Raw genomic sequence first — 27612 nt, 5'->3', positions numbered from 1 at the left:
TTTGTGCCCAACACTATATTTCTAACATGCTCTTCTGGATTCCATCTCTTAGACTCCTCAATATCAAAAAATAGGAAATTGAGTTAATCTGAACCTGCAAATCTAAAATTAGAATCTGCAAAAAGGATTCAGTTGTCAAATCATATCTTCCCTGAACTTTCTCTTAATCAGTAGGAATATTAATTACCTATTCAGTCTCAGAATGGAATATTAATTACCTATTCTCCTGCTCACACTTGACCTAAAATATTTCTTTCTTTCTGGTCCAATGTGCTCATCTCATTCTCTAAAAAGTTGGACAAATTTTTTCTGTCCTCCACTATGATACACTTGAAGATATAAAGCATTAATTATTTCATTAATTCAATTAAACACTATTACTTTGGTCAGGCACTCTTCTAGGTACTGAACAAAACAGGCTAGGTTTTTGGTTGCTGAAAACTCACAATCTACGGGGGTGGGGGAGAGGCAGACAATAAAATAACTTCAGATAGTGGTAAGGTCTGTAAAGACAATAAAACAGGATGATGAAAAGTGAATGGCGGCAGGTTATACCTTATGTTGGGTGGTCAAGGAAGGTCTTTCTGAGGAAATGCCACTTAACCAGAGACTGGATGATACAAGGAATGTGCCACAGGAAGATCGGGGGGATGAGTGCTCTAGGCTGAGGGAAAGCATGGACAAGCTCCTAAGGAGGGAATAAGCTTGGAGTGTCCTTGAATGGTGAGAAACACAGGGTTATAGCATAAATGGCTTAGAAGCCAGGGCATGGCATTTGGTATTATACTGAATACAGAGGGAACATGGAAGGAATTTACACAGGAGAACACGATTTGATTTGCATTTTTAAAAGACCACTCCAGGAGCGCCTGGGTGGCTCAGGTCATGATCTCAGGGTCCTGGGATCGAGCCTCGCATCAGGCTCCCTGCTCAGCTGGGAGCCTGCTTCTCCCTCTCCCTCTGCTGCTGCCCCTGCTTGTGCTTTTTCTCTCTTTGTGTCAAATAAACAAATAAAATCTTTAAAATAAATAAATAAAAGACCACTCCAGCTTGAGCATTCCCTATAGGAGTCACTCACCACTTCTGTTTTCCTAACAGTTTTTGCCAGAATCCTGCGGGCTCCTGAATCCCACAATGTCACATTTGGCTCCTTTGTGACTCTGCGCTGTACAGCAACAGGCATCCCTGTCCCTACCATCACCTGGATTGAAAACGGAAATGCTGTGAGTGCCATCTGTATGGGGACTTGTCTGGGGAAGACTCATTGGAGAGGAATTTCAGGACAGACCAAATATTTATGATGTTACCCTGATCTCTGTCATTGGTCCCACCTGCACCTCCATTTTTCAAAGCCTTCTAGGATTTTCATCTTAGAAGTCACTGCCCTAGAAATTGAACTCCGTGGGTTTGCTTCTTTCCTTGTGTCGTAAGTGAAGAGTAGAAAATCAAATTTTTCCTTATGCTTTTGTGTAAAAGGGAAGAAGTTCCTTCCCACACAAGTAAAATAATTTTCACAAAACTCACCAGCTTAAGAATTAGTTCACTGGAGCTGGAGGCTACTTTGATGAAAAGTAATCCAGAATTGGAACCCATAACCATCAGTTTAACATTCTTGAATTCATTTTTATATGGATAATAATAACATATATTAAGTGATCACTATGTGCCAGACTCTCTTCTAAGCACTTTACATACAAACATTCATTTATTCATTCTACAAATATCTACTGATTATCTCCTGGGTGTCAGGCACTATTCTAGGCATAATGGATACAAGAACAAACAAAACAAGCAAAATAAGTCAGTCAGATTAAGACAAATATCATATGATTACACTTGTGTGTGGAATTTAAGAAACAAAACAGACGAATATAGGGAAAGGGAAGGAAAAATAAGATGAAAACTGAGAGGGAGGCAAACCATAAGAGACAGTGAACTCTAGGAAACAAACTCAGGGTTGCTGGAGGGGAGGTGGGTGGGGGGATGGGGGTAACTGAGTGATGGGCATTAAGGAGAGCACTTGATGTAATGAGCACTGGGTGTTGTATACAACTGATGAATCACTAAATTCTACCTCTGAAACTAATAAAAAAATAAAGTAATATTTTCAAAAAACAAAACAAGTGAAGCTCCCTGCCCTCAAAGAGCTTCCATTATGGTGGGGAAAGACAATAAAATAAAACAAATAGGAGAATATTCTATGCAGACAGTGTCAAATACTGTGGGAAAATGAGACAGAATGTGCAATCTTAGGAGAAAGATTCCATTCTCAATAGAGTGGTCAAGGAAGCCTCATTTAAGTGAAGACATTTAAGCTAAGATCTGAAGGAGCTGAGGAGGAGGCTATGTAAATAACTAGGGGAAGAACCCTGGGGAAAGTCTCTAAGATAACACTGCACAAGGTATGTCAGAGGAATAGCAAGTAGGTCAGTGTGACAAGAGGTGAGTGAGCAAAGAGGAAAGAAGTAAGGGGTGAGTTTAGGAATTATGGATCATATAAGCTTATGCAGAGCATTGGAACAACTTTGGCTTTTATTTGAGTGGGATAGGATGCCATTTTAGGTCTCTTTATATTATCTGTTTTCCTGCTGACTCTTACTCATTGTGCTTTGTTTCCTTGTGTGCCTAAATATCTTTGACTACATGCTGTTCATTGTTTAGGGGGGGGAAAAAAGGTCAGGGATTAATTTGAGGTCCAGATAAAGATACTTCTCTCCAGAAAGAATTTTTGTTTATTTCTGCCAAGGACCAGAGACAACAGCTTATCTTGGATCATCTTAAACCTAGTTCAAGGTTTGAAGCTCCTTGGTCATCCCAGATAATTATAACACAGCCTGCAATGCTATGTGGGCTATTTCACTTGTAGTTCACATTGATAACCTCCCTGATATCTGGTTCTTTGAGATTTTGGTTTATTGTATCTCTTATTAGATTTCTCATCTTTATGGAACCTGAGTTTTGATTTCTGTCTCCTTACTCCTCAAAGGAAACAAATTTTTCTGGGTTGGAAAAATGTCTTAGTGAGAATAAAAGTTTCTAAATTTGTTATATCTGGTAAAAACATTTTTCCAGAATTTTAATTTTTTTCAGTGTGAGAATTGGTTTGATAACCCAGCTGACCAATATCGGAAATAAGACTCTTTCATGGATTATTGTCATAATTATATTTTATAGACTTTAACCACTTGTCTATGTTTGGTTTGAATTCGGTCCCTAGTTTCTTTATGAGGTTAAAGATGTTTATTTTAATCTTAATTTAACAAATGTTTTTAACATAAGTATATGTTAGATTCAATAAAATGCTTTGTCATTAATTATTTTAACTTTGTGACGAACATGTAATTTTTCACTTTAAATTGGAAAGTTTCCTTTTCATTCTTTAAAAATGCCGCTCTTTTTTTTGTGTTCTTTCAATTTGCTGTAATTTTCCTTAGGATCATTGCATCTATTTTCAAAAATGGGAATACTCTAGTTTTTGGGGGCTATCATGTTCAGGTTTTGTTAACAATATTATGCCAGCCCTACAGAATCAATTGGCAAGTTGATGTACTTTCTTTTGATACAGAACTCAAAGGGAGGAACTTGAGATGCAAATCTCTCTTAAACTCAGGGACATTTTCCTCTGTTGTATCTTTAATAATTGTTTCTCTCTTCTCTACATTTTTTTTCTATGCAGAACATAAAGATTAGGAAGAATGTAGTTGTAATAGAAGTTTATTAGACCTCTATTAAATAAATTTATTTTAAAACTACAATCTTTCTAATCTTTATGTTCTGCATATTTTTGTGGATGGACAGAGGGAGTCCTATGTAACTAGGTAGTCCTAATGTCTACCATAAATATCCCCCACAAGAACCCACTAAAGAAAATCTTATTCACGAGTTCTAGCCCATGGACAGATGCCTCAGTCTAGTGCTATATGCACTCATAATAATTCATAACATTCTTCTGCTACTTTATTGACTCAAAGTCTGCTCCTACTTACAGCCCTGTTATCTGAACTCTAGAATTTTCCATGACTCTATAGGTAAAATTTATCCATTCTCCTCTCAGTGAACTTTAAGGTTTCAGTGACTTGGTTGATATTAATTTTTCTATCAACTCAGTCACATCTCTTTGTATCTTCCAGAAATTGCTGAAAACTTCTGGCCCTTTGATTATGATATCCTTCCACCTTTCTAAAGATTTATTTTTCCTAATTTTAGGTTTGATTTATCTTTTGGGATTTTGGGTAAAGGACAGTTAAACATGTGGGCTGAGATTATCTTTGTAATTCGGGTGCTGAGCATGGCTTGCAATGTACTACAACCTCATTTAATATCTTCTGTTTCTTTTAAGTCTCTTCAGCAGGGTGGGTTCTTTTCTCACCATTGAGGCCTACCCCAAGCAGGCTCTGTGACTTTTCTAGTTCTTTTAGGTGATTTTACATCACAAACACCATCCCAATTTAGTAATTCTGACTGCCTAGCCCTAAGTAATAACCAAAGTTTCCAACTGCAATTCACAGATGCAACCTTTTTTTTTTTAAGATTTTATTTTTAAGTAATCTCTCCACCCAATGTGGGGCTCGAACTCACCACACTTGAACACTCTAGATGGAGCCAGCCTACCTTTCTTAAGACAACTGCATGCATGCCACCTGCCTTCCACAACAGTCCTGCAGTTAGCTTCTTCTCTCACACTCATTCACTCTTCCCCTACTTCCTAACTGCTATTTAAGACTCCTACAGGTTTGGGGTTGGAAGAAGGGAGGAGCAGTAATTGAAGTGGAAAAGTTCTAATTTAACTGACACTCTTTTAGGTTGGCTTTCCATCATGGTGCCTGAAAAGTATTTAAAACAACTCTTTCCATCATGGACACATTCATGATTCTTGAGAAATCAAGGGATATTCAAGATGAACCCCAATGCCTCATTTTTCCTCAGAGCAGCCATCTCCCTCTTAGCCCCCAATTTGTTAGTTGATAGGAAGTCTTTCTGTGGGGTCCCATCAATGCCCCAAAGAGATCTTTGGCGAAGACAAAATAACTCCAAACCAGATCTTCTATAGAACCTGTATATCCACAAACTCTTAGATCCAGACCACTGAAAAGAGCTACCCCCTTCTTTGCTTCTTCCATTGGAGCTACTATGCAGCCTGCTCTCCCTTCAGATTTTACAGGTGGGTGTCAAATGCATCTCTGCTGTGTCAACAAACTGCAGGTGTATCAGGGTCCCCAAGACCACCCTCAAGTTTGATGATTCACTAGAAGGACTCGCAGAACTCAGGAAAGCCATTATCCTTATGGCTATAGTTTATTACAGTGAAAGGATACAGACTAAACTCAGTAGTGGGTAATCAGCTGTTCTCTCCCTGTGGAGTCCCATGGAGAGCACTTAATTCTCCCAGCAATGATGGCAACATGCACAACGTCTTGTACCAAGGAAGCTTACCTAGCCATGGTGTCCAGGGTTTTTCCTGAGGGTCAATTACAAAAGCATGGAGGGTTCACACGAATGACCTTAGCTAGTCTCCAACCTTTCCAAAGGTCAAACTGATACAGTATAGCCTAGAGTCCCTGCTGAACAAAAAGAGCTATTCACCATAATTTGCACTGTAACATAAACTATCTGGCATGGCTCATGGTCTCAGATATACAAAGACACTCTTATGAGGTAGGATTTTCCAAGGGATGAGAGGTTATCTCTTAGAAGCAAGTCAAAGGCCAGTCCTTTCTTTCAAATGTGCAGAGTGTGAGCACCTCAAGTCCACTTTACAGTTAACCCTTTACTACATAGCAGGGGACATATGCCAAACCTCCAGGTGGTCCTTTTGAAGACCCTCTTTCATACCTTAAGGAGATGGGATGCTTTTTAACCAGTCCCTTGGGTGGGGTGAGGATGGTTCTCACTACAGCTAAACAACTCAAACCTTGATGAGTTATCTAAGGGGTTCTCGGCTATTTGCATTTTTCATATCCTTCAGGATAGTCTCTCTTCAACTTTTTAGGATCTTGGTTGCAGTGTCCGTCTGTTGTCGTATTACAATATATTAACAGCAGCATTTTAAAGTAAAAGGAGTGCTCAAAATGAGAAAAAAAGAAAGAGAGGAAAAGAAGGTGAGGAAGGGAAAACACAATAGGACACTAGACACGGGAAGGGAAGTGTGTGGGAAACAAAGCACGTGCCTGTGTGAAAATCTGGTGGATGCTGTATACCAGGAAAAAGATGCCAAATTCTAAGGCTACCTCAACTAATGAAGAGTGTCATCCTGCAATAGCAGCCTCTTTAGGGCTTAAACTCATTTATTATTTTTGTTTTCACTATTGTTTGTGCTAAAGGGTTTTTTCTTTTCTGATAATTGAACAAAACTATTCTCTCATAATTTGTGTTTAAAACTAATTTATCTTGTCTAAGTGCCTACCATGCATCTCTTCAAAATAGAGTCTGTAAACAAAATAATGTTGCTTTATGAGCTTGCTGCTTGAGGGACGACAAATAAGAATAGGTGAAGCATTAGCAGACCTAAGTTGGAAATGGCCCTCTTCAGCGAATGGTCATTGTAGGGAAGTCCACTTGCCTCTGAGACACTGATTTTCCCATGTTTGTAATGACAGAGGTGTCAGGTGGCTAGAGAAAACCATCCCTAATATGACATCAGGGGTACGGGTCTCCCATGTTGTTAAGTTACAGTCAAGAAACCTGTAGTTCCTGTTCTTTAAGCTAATTAACCTTTAAATATCTTTTAAAATTCAAATCTTATTTGGCAGTCTGTTTTGTGGCTCTTCTGTGGAAGCTGCTGTTGTCGTCTTTGGCCTCTCAAGGTAGTGTAAAGATATGTCCTAAGAAAGCTGGTGGACTGATAGGACTCTACTGATTTGACTTCCTCTGTGAAAACAGGAATAAAGAAAATGGAAAGACACATGCTTTAAAAAATATATATATCAGTGTTTTCAAAGGCTCATATGAGTTTAGAACTAGAAGATATAGGATTAGTCTCTGTTGGAGTTCGGGAGTAATAAAAAAGTCAGATGGTTCGAATTAGTTTCAGTCTTATTGAGACCCCAAATTAATCATTCAAGATGTAATTCACAAAAAGCAGGAAGCAAAATAGACCCATTGCCTCAGATTCTAAGACAGGAATAAAACGAACTAAGAGTAGCTTTCTTCCAGGAAGAAAGCAAAAGTACATCTGCGGTTCTCATGGTCAGGGAGAGGGTTCTTCTTAGAGCCAACTTTCGGTCGTGGGGATACTACCCACGTCCAACTAGAAACCAAGATGATGTTGCTCGTGCTGACACAAATCACAGGAAATTGAGGCAATCATGGACATTTACTGTACAAGCAGCAAACCAGAAGTCTCCTGAGAACAGGGAAGAGCCCACAGTCCTGGTGTTATTTTGGGTGGACTGAACAAACATGAATGCAGAGCTGGGAGCTAACTGGCACAGAATAAAACAGAGTTTGAACTGTGGCTCTCCACTAATGCACTACTAAGAATAATGGGTACTCTAAAGGATGTGAAGGCTCCTTTCCTCCCTGCCTCTGTGAACACATCAACAACCTAAAACCCCAAGCAGTTAGAATAAGAGAAATGCTAGCCACGTGCCCCAAAGTGATCAAGAATTATTTTGTTTCCTTCCTACAGAAATGTCATTCATTTTTCATGAAAATTTGTAGTCTTAGGTGAACTTCAGAGTGAGTAGTGATATTCCTTTTGTTTTACAACATTGGTAGTAGTAGTTTCACGTGGCTAGAACAGAGCTTACTCTTCTAAAAGAAAATAAACTTGTATTTTGATAACCAGATTTATTTCAAGTTATACTGATAATATCTCCATTATTTTGGTATTCAAATAAAAAATGTAGAAAAATTACATGTCTCTCTTGTTTTTCCAATTATAGTTTCTAAAATATTTTAAAAGTTGAATCATTTTAATTTGTTAAAAGAACTTTATAAAAGTAAATAACCAAATTATCTATGTTAAAGATTGTGCTTTTGAATTTTCTCAAAGGGAGGCTCACCTTTATTTTACCCATATTTTTAAAAGATAGTATTTTTGGTTCAGAGTACATAAGCTTTGGAGTCATCTTACTGTGTAAATTAAAATAATTACATATATCAGCTGGAAAATATTATGTGGAATATTGCAGCCGTCAGACTGAAAGAGGTCAAGATTTATGGTGATGTTGATCAGAAACAGTATGGAAAATTTTCTCAGTCTGTTATCCCTTTTTCTATGATGAATTGACAGACATTATTGTATCTCCCTAAACATGGACGCTTCTGGGCCATACCCTACAGCTCCAGGTATTCTCAGCAAGCTGGAACTATGTGTAACACAAAGCCATCAGAGGTCTTTCTATGCCAACGTCAAGTCATGATGAAGTTACAAGATTATCCATAACTGTGATCAGATTCTCTCAAACCAGCATTATTAATGTACTAATGATACATAAAACTATTCTACAGGTCAATACTAGTTTGCCACTTTCAAAAAAGCTTTTATACACATTATCTCAAGTGTAAATAAGTATGCCTATTTATGATAGAGTTTCCTATTTGACTGCCTCTTTTTGAGGTCACTCTCTCAGAAAGAGAACCTACATACAGAGCAGAGAGCTGTTTATCCAGCTCCTTCAGGTCAGTATGGCTGCGTGACTTGCAGAAAATAACATACTTACTATAAATACCAGATACAGTCACCTCAATTAAGTACTCGGTTTTGCCTAGGCATACCTTGGTCAAAACTCAGTAATAATCTGAACCTGAGGGGCAAAAAGATCAAAACGGAGGGCAAAGGATTGTTTTTATTTTTAGGTCATCAAAAAATACTAAACTGTTGGTCAGGATGATCCATAAAGAAAGAAAAACAAATTCAAACTATGACTAACAAGGCCTGCTGTGCATGAGTCACAAACTGAATCAAGCAAGGCCTCTGGAAACAGGAGGAAAAGCATCCAGGAGCCACATCATAATCAAGCAATGAGTCTTGTAACTTGTTGGTGTCTTCACTGAACTATTTCAATACCTTGATGAAGTCCAGAAGAGAGGTCAGCCAGTCTAAAACTCATCCTCTTCCCTACCAAGAATGTTCTCGGTGACCTTGAAGAGGAGTGTAGGAATGACTTTCTTAGGTGTGAAAATGAAAATAGTGCTAGTTTAGTCAACCTTGGGGGATGACTCATTCCCCAGTTGTGTCCTAGGCATTACGCTGACCTACTTCCTGAAGGTGGGATTAACCTTGCAAAGGGGGAAGGTAATTGTTCTATAGATTTCACTTCTATAAACTGGAAAGGGATTATATTTATAAATGAAATATCCCAATAGCATACATCATGTTGACTGAGCATAGAAGTTTGAGGCCTTTAGCTTTTTTCTCCATGGTTGCTTTGTTACTAAAATTCAGGAGAGACCAAATTGTATTTCAAAATGTTCCATCTTTACTATCTCACTTGGAGATTCAAATCCATAAGAGGATGTGCTTCTGATAAATACAATAATGACGAATCCTATCTGAATTCCCAACTGAGTGTATGTCTCTTGAAGAAATTTTTCTCTCTGCCTTGTCAATTTCTCACAAAGTCCAAGCTGTTTATCTGGGGAAACCACCATAATACTTTATCTGACTTAAATTGATGCTTACATGAAGTTTTTATCATAAGGATTGAAACTAGTAGTACAGGGAAGGAATAAAAAGACAGACAAACTTCCCTGCTTAATAGCTACAGAGAGTGCTTGGATCCAAGACCAGCCAGCCACCTGGCAGCAGAAAGAAGCAAGCTGGTTTAACCCCAGGGCTTCCCCTCCCCTTGTTAGTCTAACTGTGAAAACAGGCAAAAGAACAAAATAACCAGCTCCAAATTTCTTATTCCCAGTCTCGTTCCCTACCATGGGACAGAGAGAGATCCTTCAAGGCCACTCCTCCGAGATAAGGTCAAGGTGAATCATGGCCTGATTCCCTGGTTGTCATTCCATTCAAATTTCCCTCAAATTGGCATTTTCTCCTCATACAGTGACAATTAAAGAATAATTATCATAACCAGAGTACGAATTCTAACTCTGCAACCTCATAGAAAGTGCTGGGCAGCTGTCTTTCCCACAGAGCTGAAAGGATGATGACTAACACATAAATTAACCTGCCAGTTGGGTGCTAATATTGCATTGATATCCTGGCTCTTCAAGGACATTTGATTTTCTGATTTAAATGGTATGGCATGATCTATGTTATGCCTCAGAAACAGAATTGGCTTTATAACCATTTTTCTTCATAACCGTCCATCCATCTGGTGTGCATTTGTGGGGAACTGAACAGGAGTTAACCATTTCGTAATGCTCACAAGTCTGTGGGTTGTCTGGGTGGTTTTGCTGATTTGGGCCATGATTTCGTGATCTTGGCTGATCTAGTTCCTGTGATTGGCACACTGACTGGGGGCTAGTCGATCTAGAATGGCCTCACTTGTCTATCTGGCAGCTGTTCTTGGCTCCCAGCTGGGGCAGTGGGGCTAACTGGGCCATGCATGCCTCCTCCTCCAGCAGGCTAGCTCTGGGTTGGTCACAGGAGGTCACAGGTTCCAAGAGCAACAAAAAAGTAAGCCACAATGTGCAAGACTTTCACGAGTCTGTTTCTGATTTTCTAAAACAAGTACAAGGCCAGTTTAGATTCAAAGCATAGAGAGAGATGCTACCTCTTGGGGGAAGAGCTACAAAGCTTCATTGCAAGGTCATGGGCATAAGGAAGGAAAAGGTTTTGACTATTTTTGCAATCTACCACATGCCCTTTGACCATAATTTTGATACTTTTTCTTTCAAGTCAACTGATACAGCATATTCAGAAATCCTTGACCTAAATCTATCCGTTTTTTTTCCTTGACTCCACCAGGTTTCTTCTGGGTCCATTCAAGAAAGTGTGAAAGACCGAGTGATTGACTCAAGATTGCAGCTGTTTATCACTAAGCCAGGACTCTTCACATGCATAGCTACTAATAAGCATGGAGATAAATTCAGCACTGCAAAGGCTGCAGCCACCATCAGCATAGCAGGTAGGATGGATTTTCACAACCGCATTGTTCCAGGAGAGGGGAGAGTTGGCACTATGCCACATCTCATTTGGGGGAAAATCTTTTTTCTTTTATTTCTTACTCCAGTCCCCTTTGGGTGATTTCTTCCTCCTTGAGGACACACCAGAGGTTGATCTAGATAACTGATCTTGGGTGATTTATTGCCTCAAAAACGAAATCCTCCAATACCTGTCCCCATGATGGGTAACAGCTTCTAGAAGTTCATTTCTATTTCTTTTCTCTCCCTCCCTTTCTTCCTCTTTTTTAACCTTCCTCCTTCCTTTCTTCCTTTTCTTCTCTTTTTCCATTTCTTTCCTTTCCTTCCTCTCTCTCTTTCCTCCTCCTCTTTTTTTCTTTCATGGGGCTAATCACACTTTCCAGGGCTCTCAAAGAGTAACTTGGCAGACACTTAACATGGTTGTGCCAATTTCTGCATGGCTCTTTCTTGAGGGCATTTTTACTTATGAGTATTTGATCTACTTTGTGGTCTTTCCCTTTCCTGTTTCAGGAAAGCGATAGCAGGACTTACAGGTGTTTTCAAGGAAAAGAGCTGACATACGGATTTCTAGGATATTTGTGTTGAGTTGTAAAGGTTTATTTTTAAAATGTAAATGCCCCAAAGCCTTCTGAGAACATTTGTGGAATTCCTAGAGATGGAAATAATCCCTGTATCAGGAAATGCCAGGTATGCTATACTCATAATATGTCTACTGCCCAAGGGTCAGCAGAGATGCTTGGCTCACATGTGAGGCAAGCGCTGGTAGAACCTGTGCCCAGGGCCAGCTCCCCAGATCCTGCTATGTCTTATTACCATGCCACTTCTTTGATCTTCCATGATGGGGAAATTCCTAGTAATGTTTGTGATTTTAATATGAGATGAATAGAGACCACAGAGAAATACATAGGGAGCACTGGACAAGGCTGGCCTTCTAAAGCATGCCTTTGAAGGAAGGAGAAGATTCTAAAACTAAGGATTCCTTCAACCTGCTTCTCCAGGGATCTATCTACTTATAGTACCTTGAGATATCATATCAATTATTCTAGAATTTCCACTGATGGGAAATCATTTCTCCTAGAGAATGGTGAGAATTCTAAAAGTGAATTCAACTCAATTTAACAAATAATAATAAAACAATTATTGCTTACATAGTACCTTGTTGTTGATAAAAGACTCTTACATGCATTTATTAAATACTAGATTCAGGCCATCATTAGGTAGAATAAAGGATGCAAACTTAAGTAACAAATGAGATCATTAACAATGGAGTCCCTGCCTTCCAGGGACTGTCAATCTAGAAAGGAAGTCAGCCAGCCATATACATTATGGCACAGACTATGTTCTACTGCAGAAGCACAGACGAAGAAAACAGCAAGCTGCTGGCAAGCTTAGAGCATGATGGCGATAGAGAAAACATGATGGTGAGATAGAGAACGGGAAGAAAGGTTTGAAATGTGGGCTCTGGCCAGGTTATGAACAGCCTGAGTAGGTTGAATGTATTCTTCAATCAGTGGGAAGTCATCTAATTATTTTAGAGGAGAGAAGTGATATGGTCAGATATATGCATTATCAAATTAGCAGATGTTGGGTGTAAAAGACTGGGAGGCATGGCATGCAGTCAGGAGGCTATCCCAGGAGTCTAGAAAAGTAATGAAGGTCTGAACGACAAGTGCAGCAACTGGTCCAGAGAGAAGGGGAGAGATTCAGGTGACCTGTCAGGATAGAAACGATAGGACTTGAGAGGTGCCTGGGTGGCTCTGTTGGTTAAGGGTCCAACTCTTGATTTTGGCTCAGGTCATGATCTCAGGGTTATGGGATTCTCTCTCTCCCTCCTCCCCCTGCCCTTCCTCTACCTCTCTGTCTTAAAAAAAAGGGGGGGATAGGATTTGAATGTGCTAGAATGTAGCAGTGTAGTAGATATGAGAGTTTGAGGAAGGTGTCTAGAACAAATAATAACAGATAAAACAAAATAGAAGATTTAAAAAAATTAAAATTTTTAATGCCTTTGAATAACCTGGAATTATTCTAGTCTCACTATCTTATGTTTTATTTGATATCTGATCAGCGACCAATGTTAAATAAGTAAATACCTATTTACAGTATCTATCCATCCTTCCCTCCATCTATTTAGATAATGTGCGTGTGTGTGTGTGTGTGTGTAGAGAGAGAGAAAAACATTTACATATGAATACTCAAATCCAAGAAAATAAACTGATTTAATCTAGTTTAACCTACAGCTCCTCAGGGTGAAAGAGAAAAATTAATGTTGCGAATCTTAAGAGCATTTCATTTTAGGTAATTATTCAGTCCTTTACGTATTAATTCCCTGCCAGGGCTTTTCCTCCCCTTCCGCCCCTCTCCCCTAGATGGCAGGGGGAAAGGGACTTGGATACATGCAGTGGTGACCTCTGGAACAAACCCCTACCCCATTCTCTGGTGAAGTCTACAGCTGGAGAACTTGTGATCTCATCTCTTGGCTTTGTTAGGACCCAGAGGATGCCCCTGGCTGGCTCAGCACCTTTGAGGCTCGTCCTGTAACAGCACAGTCCTCTCCATCTGGGTCACATCCTTCATCAAGGCCCTCTCTAGAGTCTACTTTGCAACCTCTGCAACTCAGTCACCCTGTCTCTCCCTATGAAGGCAGGCCTGCTGAATTCCAAGTCGGCTCCTTCCTTATCCCTCATGGGGCCTGAAGTAACTTCTGGATCACTTTCATGTTATGCATAATCCATTTGTTATACAAAATCCAAGAGAGATTCAGACCTATTGACCTATTGACCCAGTTCTGCTGTCTACCCAACCACGTCATGCTACCATTTTTATATTAATGTGGCCATCCCATGTCAGAGTAAGGAACGCCTATAAGGTTCCTTGCGTCTAGAGTTCCAAATAAGAAGAAGAGAAAAGTCCCTTTGCTTTGGCTTTTTCCTTAATTTATACCTCTCCTCTAGGATTTTGGTCCAGAGAAAGGAATCTATAAAATGTATATCTGAATTCTTATTTCCTCTACCTTCCTCCTTTACACAACATACCAAGTGGGAGAGACTCCCCGTCTAGTGCAGCAACCCTCAGAGGGCCTACCATCTTAAGTACAAAGATGAGTGTGAAGTCAGTGCTATGGCAATAAAGAAGGAGAACCTAATATAATGGGTATATTTACATCACACCAAGGCAGATTCATTGCATGGACACGATCTTCAAGACGCTGAAATGACTACAGAGCATGACTGCCACCATATCGTATACAGCAACATCACCCCTTCATCCCTGACCTAGCTGATCTAACTCCATTAATAAATGGAATATACCAACAGTGGAGGCTGTAATACTAAAAAAGTAATGGTATCTTCTGGTGGTAGAAAGAACCTTAAGTTATGGCAAGCAGCATAGAAAGGCATGCCTTTCTATGGAGGGAGAAGTGGTCTTAGGCATCAACTCTTAAAGACCAGAGTGAGGCAATGGTAGCCTGGGGGAAAATAGCAGTAGCACTGGCATGGGGAAAAAGATGGTAGAAGTAATGCAAGAACCGGTATATAGCAGCAGAGAGGACTTGAAATCTCCTGCAGCAGCAAGGTGAATACAGATGAAGAGCAGTGACCTCAGTAAGGGCAATGGTCATGTAGGCTGGAACCAGCAATAACTTGACTTTCGCCAGTGGGCCCAGCAATACATATTTAGCAAGTGTCAGGAGCTGTATGTGAACCAATAAATGTGAATCCTTCTGCACATGGAAAAAATTGTTACTAAGATGAATGAAGAAAGACTCCCTTAAGGAACTAATTCATAAAAAGCTACAGGATCCTTTTGTTTATCCCCTGATCAGTTTTTCCTGTTGGATCTCACAGACTTTGAGGCCTGAAGCTCCCCTACTTTTCCTAAAATTTCCCCAGTAGATCTAATGAGGGTGTCTCATGAGTGCAATGGAATAAGACCTCTGAACCCCATGAGACATCTGCCATTTACTCTTCCTCTCCTTGACCCATTCTTTTCCATTAAATCTGCTAGATGCCTCACAATGTTTCCAGTGCCATCAATGAGGAAATTGCCTCCCAATGCTGAGGTGCTCCCTGAGGCAATATTCCAGGAAAGTGAGGCCACATTGGTGAAAACAAGATCCATGGAGCCACTTAATTCAGAATCATTTTAAAGAAGCATGGTCTTATGCTCCTGAGACCTCCCAGGGCTTGGATATGGCATCTGCTTTCTCCATTTTAATTTCAGCCCCTCTCTCCTTTGGCCTCTGATGGCCTCAGAAGTCCAGAGTTTTGAGTCAGACATGGGGACTCCTCTTGACATTCTGGCAATGCTTCCTTACCCCAAACTCTCCTTTCTCTCCTTTCAGCCATCCCCATCCTCCCCTAGTGTTCTGTAGTCAACAGCCTCCTTTGTCACATTCTCTGTGTTTCACTTTGAAGCTACTCCATCTGTTTATTTACTCATCCCAGCAGGAAAACTGGAAATGGAAAAATCTGGTCTAGTGCTTAGGATTAGGTCTAATGATATTTCTAGTGTTTGAAGGAAAACAAAAAATAAAGATCAGCCTTCATTTTCCCAAAACTCTTCCATGTGTATGCCCAAATCCTTATGCATTGTTTGAGAAATGTGATATACTTCTTTCTGACTCATTTACATTTGCTGTTAGTCATCAAAAGGAGTCAGGAAAATTTTGGAACCTCTCCTTATGAACCAGGAAGTTGCATTTCCTTCCAGCCACAACCTTGAAAGGTTCAAGTTGCAATTTAAAATCACCAGGATACTGGGTATTTGGCCAGGTGCCTTCTCTTTGTCATTAGAACCCTAGGCTCTGTGACAGAGACCAGCAAGACAGCCCATGATCCCTGTAATGAGCATAATTCTGGAAGAGCCAGATGCCACCAAAATAGGCATCAGTACTAATTGTACCAAACATTTAAAGAAGAATTAACACCAATTCTTCTCATACTCTTCCAAAAATTGAACAGTGGGGGAACACTCCCAAACTCATTTTATGAGGCCAGCATTACCCTGATACCAAAGCCAGATAAGGATATCACAAGAAGAGAAAACTACAGACCACTTTCCCTGATGAATGCAGATGCAAAAATTCTCAACAAAATATTAGCAAGCCAAATTCAACATCATATTAAAAAGAGCACTTATCATGATCAAGTGGGATTGATCCCTGGGATGCAAGGATGGTTCAACATACACAAATAAATAAAGGTGATACAACACATCAATAGAATGAAAGATAAAAATCATATGATCATCTCAATAGATGCCAAAAAGCATTTGAAAAAATGCTATATCCTTTCATGACAAAAATATTCGGGGCGCCTGGGTGGCTCAGTTGGTTAAGCAACTGCCTTCGGCTCAGGTCATGATCCTGGAGTCCCGGGATCGAGTCCCGCATCGGGCTCCCTGCTCGGCAGGGAGTCTGCTTCTCCCTCTGATCCTCCCCCTCTCATGCTCTCTGTCTCCCATTCTCTCTCTCAGATAAATAAATAAAAAATCTTAAAAAAAAAAATGTTCAACAAACTGGGTATAGAAAGAACATTCCTCAACACAGTAAAGGCCATATATGACAAACCCACAGCCAACATCATACTCAATGGTGAAAGGCTGAAAACTTTTCCTTTAAGATCAGTAACAAGACAAGGGTGCCCACTCTCACCACTACTCTTCAACATAGTACTGGAAGTCCTAGCCCGAGCAATTGGGCAATAAAAAGAAATAAAAGGCATCCAAACTGAAAAGGAAGAAGTAAAATTGTCTGTTTGCAGATGATATGATCTTATATATAGAAGATCCTAGGGACTCTACAAAAAAACCACTAGAACTAATCAACAAATCCAGTAAAGTTGCAGCATACAAAATCAACATATAGAAATCAGTTGTGTTTTTATACACTAACAACAAAACATCTAAGAAACAAAGAAAATCATCCCATTTATAATAGCATCAAAAACAATAAGATACTGAGGAATAAGTTTCACTGAGAAGGTAAAAGATCTGTATGTTGAAAACTAAAAGATTTTATGAAAAAAAATCGAAGACACAAATAAATGAAAAGATATCCTGTTTCATGGATAAGAACTAATACTGTTAAAATTCCCATATCACTCAAAGCAAGCTACAGATTCAGTGCAATACCTATTAATATTCCCATGGCATTTTTCACAGAAATAGAACAAACAATTCTAAAATTCGTATGGAAGCATAAAAGATTGTGAACAACCAAAGCAATCCTGAGAATGAAGAATAAAGCTGGAGGCATCACACTTCCTAACTTCAAACTATATTACAAAGCTATAGGAATCAAAATAGTATAGAATTATCAAAAAAACAAACTATAGACCAATGGAACTGAATGAAGAGCCTAGAAATAAACTCACATGTATATGGTCAATTAATTTACAGCAAAGGAGCCAAGAATACACAATGGGGAAAGAACAGTCTTTTCAATAAATGGTCCTGGAAAAACTGGATAACCATACAAAAGAATAGAACTGGACTCCTCCTATCTTCCACCATACACAAAAAGCAACTCAAAATTGATTAAAGTCCTAAACATAAGACCTGAAACCATAAAACTCCTAGAAGAAAACATAAGCAATGAGTTTGACATCAGTCTTGGTGATTTTTTTGGATATGACACCAAAAGCACAAGCCACAAAACCAAAAATAAACAAATGGGATTACATCAAACTAAAAAGCTACTGCCCAGCAAAGGAAACCATCCACAAAATGCAAAGGCTTCCTATGAAATGGGAGAAAATATTCTCAAATTGCATACCTGAGAAGGGGCTAATATCCAAAGTACATAAAGAGCTCATATAACTCAAAAGCAAAAAGACAATCCAATTTTTAAAAAAAATGAAGAGAAGATCTGAACAGACATTTTTTTTCTAAGGAAGACATACAGATGGCCAACAGGTACATGAAAAGGTGCTCAACATCACTAATCATCAGAGAAATGCAAATCAAAACCACAATGAGATATTACCTTATAACTGGATGACTATCAAAAAAAAAAAAAAGACAAGAGTTAATAAACGTTGGCAAGGATGTGGAGAAAAGGAAACCCTTGCACACTGTTGGTGGGAATGTAAATTGGTTCAGCCACTGTGGAAAACAGTATGGAGTCCTTAAGAAATTAAAATAGAAATGCTATATGATCCAGCAATTCCACTTCAGGATATTTATCCAAAGGAGATGAAAATAGGATATTGAAGAGGTATCTGCACCCTCATGTTTGTTGCAGCATTATTCACAATATATCAAAACAGTAGATACTAGTTACAAGATATGGAAACAACCTAAGTTTCTGTCAACAAACAAATGGATAAAGAAGATGTGATATATACAAAATACCTCACTGTATATCTTACAGCATCTCATATACATATATACATACAATGTGATATTATTCAACAATGATGAAGAAGGAAATCTGGCCATTTGTGACATGGATGAAACTTGAGGCCATTATGGTAAGTGAAATAAATCAGACAAAGACAGATATGTATGATACCACTCATGTGTGGAATCTGAAAAAGTCTAACTCATAGAAACACAGAGGACAGTAGTTACCCCATGCTGCGTGGTGGAGGAAATGGAGAGATGTTGGTCAAAGGGCACAAACTTCCAGTTATAAGATGAATAAGTTCTGGGAATCTTTGTCCATATGGTAATTATAGTTAATAACACTGTATTATATACTTGAAAGTTGCTATGAGAATAGATCTTAAATGTCCTCACCACAAAAAAGAAATGGTAATTATGAGACATGATGGAGGTGTTAGCTAATGCTAAGCCGGTAATCATTTTGCATTATATAAGTGTATACCTTAAACTTACACAACATTATAATTATATCTCAGTAAAGCTAGCAAAAAAAAAAAAAAAAAAAAAGACAAAGGGATGCAGCAGAGGAAAAGTTTGCATTTCCCATTCTCAGTGGCATTAATAGGTCCTTCCTGGAAGACTGAGGTTCAGAGTTCCACCTACTCTTATCCAGTTGGAGAGTACAGGAATGAGTCTATACTCCAACATAAGCCAGTCATTCCACCAACACTCCCACCATCTACAATGCTCCTTCTTTGACCTCAGGATCTGGGGCTTCCGGTCACTAAATTTAACACTCAAATGAATATATGCAGCATAACCAAAAATGGGCGTAGAGAGGGATCTAACGTAGTAGTATTGGAGTTCCCCACCCCTCCAATGGACCACATATTTTAAGCATTGATAGTTCACACTACTACCAAAAAACAACAACAAAAAAAAAAACCAGAAGTTTGAATTCTATTTTCACAATCGACATAGCTAATTGAACGTACTGCCCTGTTTCACGGTCTCTCTCATGTCTGATAGTCACACTCCCTCGTCCCTGACATGCTCTTTCCAGTTCTGAGAACACGTGGGGATGCATCAGAAGCACACGACCAGCTTTACCACCCAGTGCTTCAGCCGGGACAGGTAGAGTGCTCTTACCAACAAAACAGACGCTGTCCCTGGCTGTTTCATGGTGGCTTTATCTGGTTTCAAATTTATTAAAGGTGTTTGTTTTTGTTTGAAACGAAAGGGAAAAGAATAAATGAGTAACAGCCAGTAGCCACCCTAAATTGCTATCAACTGTTCTGCAGTGAAGCCGAAGAGGGAAGCATTCTTTTTTACAATCAGGCAGCTTTCCCATATTAAAGTTACTGTGTGTTTTAGAAGACAGCCAGAGTTTTACTGGCTTTTCCAGATAATTGTAAAGATACTACACGTATCGAGGATGGTTGGCAATTTTTGGAATCTTAAAAAAATCTAGTTTTGAGATCAAAGCACTTGTTTATAATTGCAACGTTCTTGGACCCTTCCCTGGCTCCCCACCCTCCCTCCAGAAGAAAACGCAACTGGAAGAATTTCTGTCAGAAACACATGGAAGCCCTCTGATTCTCTTACTATTCTGGACACATCCAGGCACCCTTAAATGAGTCTCATTTTTCTTTCCCTACTCATCCTTGAAATAGAAGCCTATCTAAGCTTATTATCTCCTCCCAAATACTATGGCTGGGTTCTCTTTGGCATTGGCACATCTTCATGGTATTGAACCCTCTTTTTACACCTTAAATTGAGATATATAACCTTGGCCTCCGGGTATTTCAACAGGTTTCTCTGCTCAGCTGCTATGAGAACCTGCCTTTACCCCTCCAAATTATAGACCATTTTCTCTAGAAGAATCTCCCGATGCCTCCTTTCATCTTTTCTATCTGCACAGTGGCAGAATGGTCTTGTAGCTTGGGTCCTGTAGGTGCTTTATATAGGTTGGTTTCTCATCTGTAGGCTTGTTTTCATGCTACAAAGTGCCTTGGTGGCTAGTGGAGGGGAATCTGGAGCTTTGACACTACCTGGGCTGATGATGCCAGTGATGGACCCAGGTTGAAACGAACACAGTTCCTGCAGACTCTCAGTTTTCTCTTAACTTTACCTCCTCCAAATCTGCCTGTTAATGCAGTGTCTGGCCTCCTAACCAGAGAGAACTTTCCAGAAACTTAAGAAGTAGAGATATCAAAGCTACCTCTTGCAAATCTGAAGATTAAAATGTACTAACTTTTTTTTCTTTTCCCCTTTAATGTGATTTCCTGTGGGAACTTCCTCTCCTGTTAACAGAATGGAGGTAAGATAGCACTGTGACATCAATGCTTTGTTGTGGTGGTTTTTGTTTGACCTGCCCTTTATTGCTATTTGCTGAGTACTGTAATCTTTCAAAAACTTTCTAATTTCTAATCCTTTTCATACTCTTACAAGATGATAATGAAGATAGGTCACATCTATTGAATACTTACTGTGCTAAGAGCTGTACTTGCATTATTTAAATTTATCCTCAGGACATCCATATGAAACAGGTACTATTATTATCTCTATTGTACAGAAAAGAAACTAAGAGAGTTTTCTTTGAAATGGAGAGTTCCAGTGACTTACACAAAGGGTAAGTGATAGGCTTGGAAATTGAACCCAGAACTGACTACCCAATTTTCCCTCATAACTTTATCTTGTAGATAAGAAAGTGTTACATTGTAATGTAACATTTTGCAATGTACAGTATTTTATTTTCAGTAAAAATGACTTTCATAAAAAACCTATGAAGTGTCACAACTGTTTTTACTTAATTTTACAAGCAATGAAACTGAGATTCAGAATGATTAACTAGGTAATAATAGTAATAATGACAATAGCAGCTAAGTTTGTGGTACATTTATGATCACCATTTTTCTCACTTTTACATTTCAGTGACTTTATGGGGCAAGACCTATTATCATCCCTATTTTTTAATATGAGGAACCTGATGCACTAGGAGTTGCCCAGACCACACAGCTTGCAAACTATCAAACCTCAATCTGAGCTCAGGTAGACAGACTCAAAAACTCAGATTTGATAACTACTGCACTAACCCAGATAGCACAGTAACTGAGCGGGACCTAGAACTCCAACCACTGAGTCTAATTCCATGGAATAAAGTAATTCATTGCATAAGAAAATTTGGTTAATTCTTAATATTGTGCCAATTCATGCAGCTTTGATGCATTCATTCACTTACCACAGTTTTTTTTTTTTTTAAGAGTTTATTTATTTGAGAGAGAGAGTGAGAGATTGAGAGCACAAGCAGTGGGGAGGGGGAGAGGGAGAAGGAGACTACCGCTGAGCAGGGAGCTTGATGCGGGACAGGATCCCAGGACTCTGGGATCATGACCTGAGCCGAAGGCAGACGCTTAACTGACTGAGCCACCCAGGCATCCCCACTTATCACAGTTCCAAGAGAGAGTCCTGTCCTCAAGGACTCTACAGTGAAACTGAGTATCTACCGAACAGATATACAACCTAAATGTGGTAAAAGTTAAATTAAAATGTAGGCCGCCAAGAAAAGAGATGCCATCTTTCCCTCACATGCCATTCAGCACTCCTGTCCTTCCAATGCATTTTTAAACCACTCACTCTATTTCTGGCACTATACTGGAAAGCAGAAAAGCTGTTTTAACTTGTATGTATTCACTGCCCCCAAGTAATTTACATTTTACTAGGTGCACATGTACACACACAACATAATAATGGAAGCATGGACAAAGTCCAAGGACTCAAGGACAGAAACAGATCACTCAAATGCAAGTAAATGCAAATTTCTGGCACTATATTGGAAAGCAGAAAAGTTGTGTTTTGTTTTTTTTTAAGATTTTATTTATTTATTTGACAGAGAGAGAGAGAAAGCACAAGTAGGCAGAGAGGCAGGCAGAGGGAGAGGGAAAAGCAGGCTCTCCACTGAGCAGGGAGCCCGATGTGGGGCTCGATCCCAGGACTCTGGGATCATGACCCGAGCTGAAGGCAGCCACTCAACCGACTGAGCCACCCAGGCACCCCAGCAGAAAAGTTGTTTTAACTTGTATGTATTCACTGCCCCTAAGTAATTTACATTTTACTAGGTGCACATATACACACACAACGTAATAATGGAAGCATGGACAAAGTCCAAGGACTCAAGGTCAGAAACAGATCACTCGAATGCAAGTAAATGCAAATGAGAAATCAAAAACCCATTAGTAGTCAGTAAACTAAAAAAAACCCACACAGTTTTTCACTTGTGATAACACAAGCACTCTCAAACCGCTGGTAGAGACGAAACTGCTATAACCTCTCTTAAATAGCATTTGGCAGTTTTTATTAGGAGCCTTAGGATCATTGTATCTACTGATTGGCTAAATCCAGTTTTAATAATCTATGTTAAGGAAATAATAAGTGTATGAACAACAAAATTGAAAACAACACCATATTTATTAACGAAATTTATGAGCAATGTCAATATCTACCAATAAGGGAAATTGGTGTGATTAAAAACCATGCTTTTGAAAAATATAATAGCACAGACAAATGTTCAATTATATTAATTATCATTAATTATATTATTAATAATGCTTATAATCATGCTAAATAAAAATGCAGGATACAAAAGTACATTGACAGAATAATTCTAAATATACTGTATATATAACTATATAGTATGTATATACACTATAGTATATATAACCTTGTATGTATTATACTCATGTATATACTGATTATAACTGATATATGTACAAATATATACAATATATACAGTGTTTATGTATTTGGCTGATATAATTTTCAAATTTTTTAAAATTAAAAATGTTTTCTTCTTTACATCATCATTTTTTACATCTTTATTTTACACAAAAACTAGGTACTGATTTTAGTCAGAAGAACTACAAGAGGTGTTTTTCAGAGGCAACCATGTCCTTGAGGACACTGGGTTTGGCATTTCAGATAAATGACAATCTATGTCTGAGAGCAGGGGTTGGAAACCCTTTTTCTATAAAGGGCCAGATATTAAATATATTTGGCTTTTCATATACAGGCTCCATTGCAGCTGCTCAGCTCTGCTATTACACACAAAAGCAGCCACAGACAATTCATAAATGGCTGAACGTGGCTCCGTTCCACTAAAGCATTACTATGGACACCGACGCTTGAATTTCATATAATTTTCACTTCTTCTGATTTTTTTCAACCGCTTAAAAATGTAAACACCATTCTTAGCTCACAGGCAGTATAACGACAGGCAGAGGGTGGAACTTGACTTGTGGATTGTATTTGCTGACCCCAGCCTTAGGGAATGAACCGTACGCAAAGACAGTAGGCATGGAAGAATAAAAACAATTCCAGTTTGCTTTGGGGATTGGCAGTGTAGAACCTGGTCATCACACTTGCTGGGAAAGCAGAGTGGCTGTAGGCAGTTGCTATATAAGGAAAGACCTGTCTGTACAGTAGTCCCCCCTTATCCACGGGTGATACGTTCCAAGACCCCCAGTGGATGCCTGAAACCATGCATAGTACGGAACTCTACAGACACTTATGGTTTTTTCCTGTATATACATAGCTATTATAAAGTTTAATTTATAAATGAGGCATAGGAAGAGATTAACTGTAATAAAACAATAGAACTAGTCTAACAATATACTGTAATAAAAGTTGTGAATGTGGCCTCTCAAAATACCATACTGTACTCACCCCTCCTGTGATGATGCAAGATGAGAATATGCTTGCGAGATGAGACAAAGTGAGGTGAGTGATGCAGGTGTCATTAACAGTGGGAGGCTAGTGGGAGGCTACCTGTGACCTTCCCACGGTGTGTCAGGAGGAGGAGCCTCTGCCTCTGGACTGTGGCTGACCCAGGGCGACTGAAACCAGGGAAAGCGAAACCGTGGAGAAGGAGCAAGTACTGTGCCAGAGGACAGGTAGAGTTCTCAGGTGCGCCACCCCTAAGGAGGGTGGGAAAAGCTGTGCGAGTTTCCCCTGGAGGCGTGGGGTTGCTTTAACCCAAACCAGCCTCAGCTGGTCGTCTGGATATGCCCTTGGACAAAGTACTATGTGTTCAAAGGGAATAGAGGTCTCCCTCATAGAAACTGCAAGATCACATTGAAAAATGCTCTGCTGGATGTGGTTCATATCTGCTGAAGCACAGAGAAGTAAGAGTAAAAAGTGTAGGGAGAATCCTTTAAATATTCAATTTGACGAAGCAGAGTTGTCTTTTAAGGAGGGACTTGAGATCATATATCCACCGTTGCTGCTAAAAAGAAACACTTTACAGAAAGGAAGGTCAGCCAGGTTTCATTTGTCAGGAGGCAAGAAAGGGACTGGCTCCATGTGCAATATGAACTAGCATTTTTGGAGCTTGTCCGGCAGACCGTTCCAAAATAACCAGCGTTCTGTGAACAGATCCCTGTGACCTCTGCCCTGCTGTTCGAAGGACCAGCAGGACCAGCTGCTTCTGGTACTTCTCCACTGCCAGTTCCAAGAACTGTGAGCAGAGGAACCCAACTTCAGTTGGACAGTTACTTGCAAAAGATAGCAGAAGACACCAGTGGCAGTTCTTTGCATTCATCTTGTCCCCCAGTTTTTGCTGTGAGCTTCTTTTAAATTTTTTAAGTGATAGGGTTAGGAGGATGAGGATGGCCCCATATGCCTCCATGTCTTGCCTCTGAAATTTGATCACTATGAAAAATTAGAGGTTTATGAGTCTGCAAAAGAGGAGAGGAAAAGGAAAAGGAAAAGGAAGTTGTTTAAACTCTGAAAGTGTGACTGGGCAGTCTCTATATATGTATATGTGTATGCATATATATATGTTATATATGTGTGTATATGTAATACATATGTACTTGGCCCTGTATATCCTTTACCTTGTAGAGCTGATCTTAGCATAGATATACTTCTAAGGCTAAGTCTTTAATGCTCCTAGGAACATCACAGAGGCATAGAAAATTAATAAGAACCATATACTTTATATTTTGTCTTTTCCCAGCATGCAAAGGCAGAAAGAAGTACCAAAATTACAAACCAAGAGCTCATTTCTATTCAAAACCTATTCTTTTTCCTGTTTTTTTCTTTCTTCTTTTACATTATATAGCTACTAAATAAATGAGGACCCAGTACTATCAGGCCAACAGAGGTTGTTCCAAAGATTTTTCTAGGGCATTTATTAAGAAAGGCAGCAGACATACACAAAGATAGATTGATTATTAATTGTCAATAATCCTTATTTTTGAAGCTATTTTTACTAATTTTTCTTTTGTGTACCTTTTCTGGGTTTTTCTTTTTTTTGCTTGTATTATTAAAGGAAAAATCAATGTTTTTTAATTTAAAAAATACTTATGGAAAAATATAGTCAGTCAATGGTTAACACAGGACAGCAGAACCTGGATGAATAACTCTCAGTCCAGAGGCACTCGGGGAAATATTTAACTTTTACACGATGCAGTTTTTATGTTAAATGAAAAGAATCCCACCTGGTTTTATCTATCCCCCCTTTATACCAAGATATTATATTAATATGTGAGACCATTTAATCAACCAGTTTGAAGTACTTCTGGTTATTAGGTATTATTCTTCAGTTTCTTAAAGTACAGCATCCTTGCCTTTCTTGAACTTTCTTAGTGTTATCGCAGACCAGATTTCCCTAAGAGGCTGGGGCATAAGCTATTTCTCTGGGTTTTTGCTCAACCTTACCTGGCCCAAGTTTTCATGACAGCTTCGTGTTTTCTTATTTGAGGCCTTCATTTCTAAAACAAACTACAAACTACAGATAATGTAATAAAATTCGTATTGGAGGGACACCTGGGTGGCTCAGTCAGTTAAGCATCCGCCTTCGGCTCAGGTCATGATCCAGGATCCTGGGATCGGGTCCCACACTGGGGTCCCTGCTCAGCGGGGAGCCTGCTTCTCCCTCTGCTCGGGCTCTGACAAAGAAATAAAATCTTTTTTAAAAATTAAAAAGAGTAAAAATAAAATAAAATAAAATTCATGTTGGCTAATTAGTAAAAGGCTAGTCTGCATTAGAGGAAGATTCTATATTATGAAACATAATTTCAAAGTATGGTATTTCTTGAAAGTTCATTGTTTTACCTGATAAGGTACATAAGCTGTATGCCATTTAATAGATTTGAACACTATAAATAAATAAAATCTTTAAAAAAAAAAAAGATTTGAACACTATAGTCAGCCATGGTTTCTAATTCAGGTATCAATTGTTCGGATTCAAATGGGTTCTCTTAACAATTTAAAATTTTCTCACAAATTCCAATTTAATTCTCTTACCTTAAAATCCTTTATATAAAGACAATGAAATGTGAAATTCCAACAACTGTACAAATCTAAATGAGCATACAACTCTTTTTTTTTTTTAAAGATTTTATTTATTTATTTGACAGAGAGAGACACAGCGAGAGAGGGAACACAAGCAGGGGGAGTGGGAGAGGGAGAAGCAGGCTCCCCGCTGAGCAGGGAGCCCAATGCGGGACTTGATCCCAGGACCCTGGGATCACGACCTGAGCCGAAGGCAGACGCTTAACCAACTGAGCCACCCAGGCGCCCCAAGAATACAACTTTTTTTGTCATTGTTAACAAGAGAGATCTGATGGAAGGCATAAGAATATGTTGAGACCGTCACAGTGTATACACACAATAAGTGCTCAATAAATATTTGTCGGGTGAGCATAGGAGTTATTACTATAATCCCCAGCATTCTGTTAGGGGGCAGTGGATATGTGCAGAGAGTACCAGCAGTATTTTTCATTCTCCCTCTCATTCTCTTCAGTTGTTACAGCAGATAAGCTTTTAATCTTATTTTTGTGCTAGCACTATACAATTTAGGTCTTTTCCTCATGTATTACCCATTAACACACGATCTGAGTTCAGAATAATTGCTTACATCACTCAACAGATTAGGCCCTTGGGGCTCTGAGTGACCAGATGACTTTCCCCAAGTCATGTGATGAGAAAATAGTAAAGCTGAAGATCTACTTAGCTCCTTTGAGAGCCTGATCCCAAGCTTCCTCCTCCCTAAGTGACTTTTAGTCTTTAATGAAATGCTGGGAAGGTGTGTGAGTGAGAGAATTTGGGTACAGGAGGTGTCACAAAGATGTATGTGTTCTATAAAATTCAGGGACTTAACTATCATAACACATAAATAAACTATGCTCAAAAAGCTGGGTCACCACAATTGTTATGTTCAATCATTTGTTAATTGTCACGATGTATATG

The 27612-nt window shown here is 39.1% G+C and overlaps 1 protein-coding gene across 6 annotated transcripts in view; it reads left to right on the top strand.

Moving 5' to 3' along the window:
• Positions 1–27612, top strand: part of MUSK (muscle associated receptor tyrosine kinase) — an 87256-nt gene that overhangs the window by 43395 nt on the left and 16249 nt on the right. For 5 of the 6 annotated variants that reach the window (XM_035016090.1, XM_035016089.1, XM_035016088.1 and 2 more), the window contains 3 exons: positions 1099–1223; positions 10862–11021; positions 20677–20683. In XM_035016090.1, coding sequence (XP_034871981.1) covers positions 1099–1223; positions 10862–11021; positions 20677–20683 — 292 coding nt within the window. Of the gene's footprint in view, positions 1–1098; positions 1224–10861; positions 11022–20676; positions 20684–20938; positions 20996–27612 lie in introns of all 6 variants that reach the window. The other variant, XM_035016085.1, reaches the window with a different exon arrangement.

The sequence above is a fragment of the Mirounga leonina genome, unplaced genomic scaffold (genome assembly GCF_011800145.1).
Source record: "Mirounga leonina isolate KUSES-001 unplaced genomic scaffold, KU_Mleo_1.0 Mir_170, whole genome shotgun sequence".
NCBI classification, from domain to species: domain Eukaryota; kingdom Metazoa; phylum Chordata; class Mammalia; order Carnivora; family Phocidae; genus Mirounga; species Mirounga leonina.
Note: the sequence above shows the minus strand (reverse complement) of the source record. Positions and strands in the feature narration are given on the sequence as shown.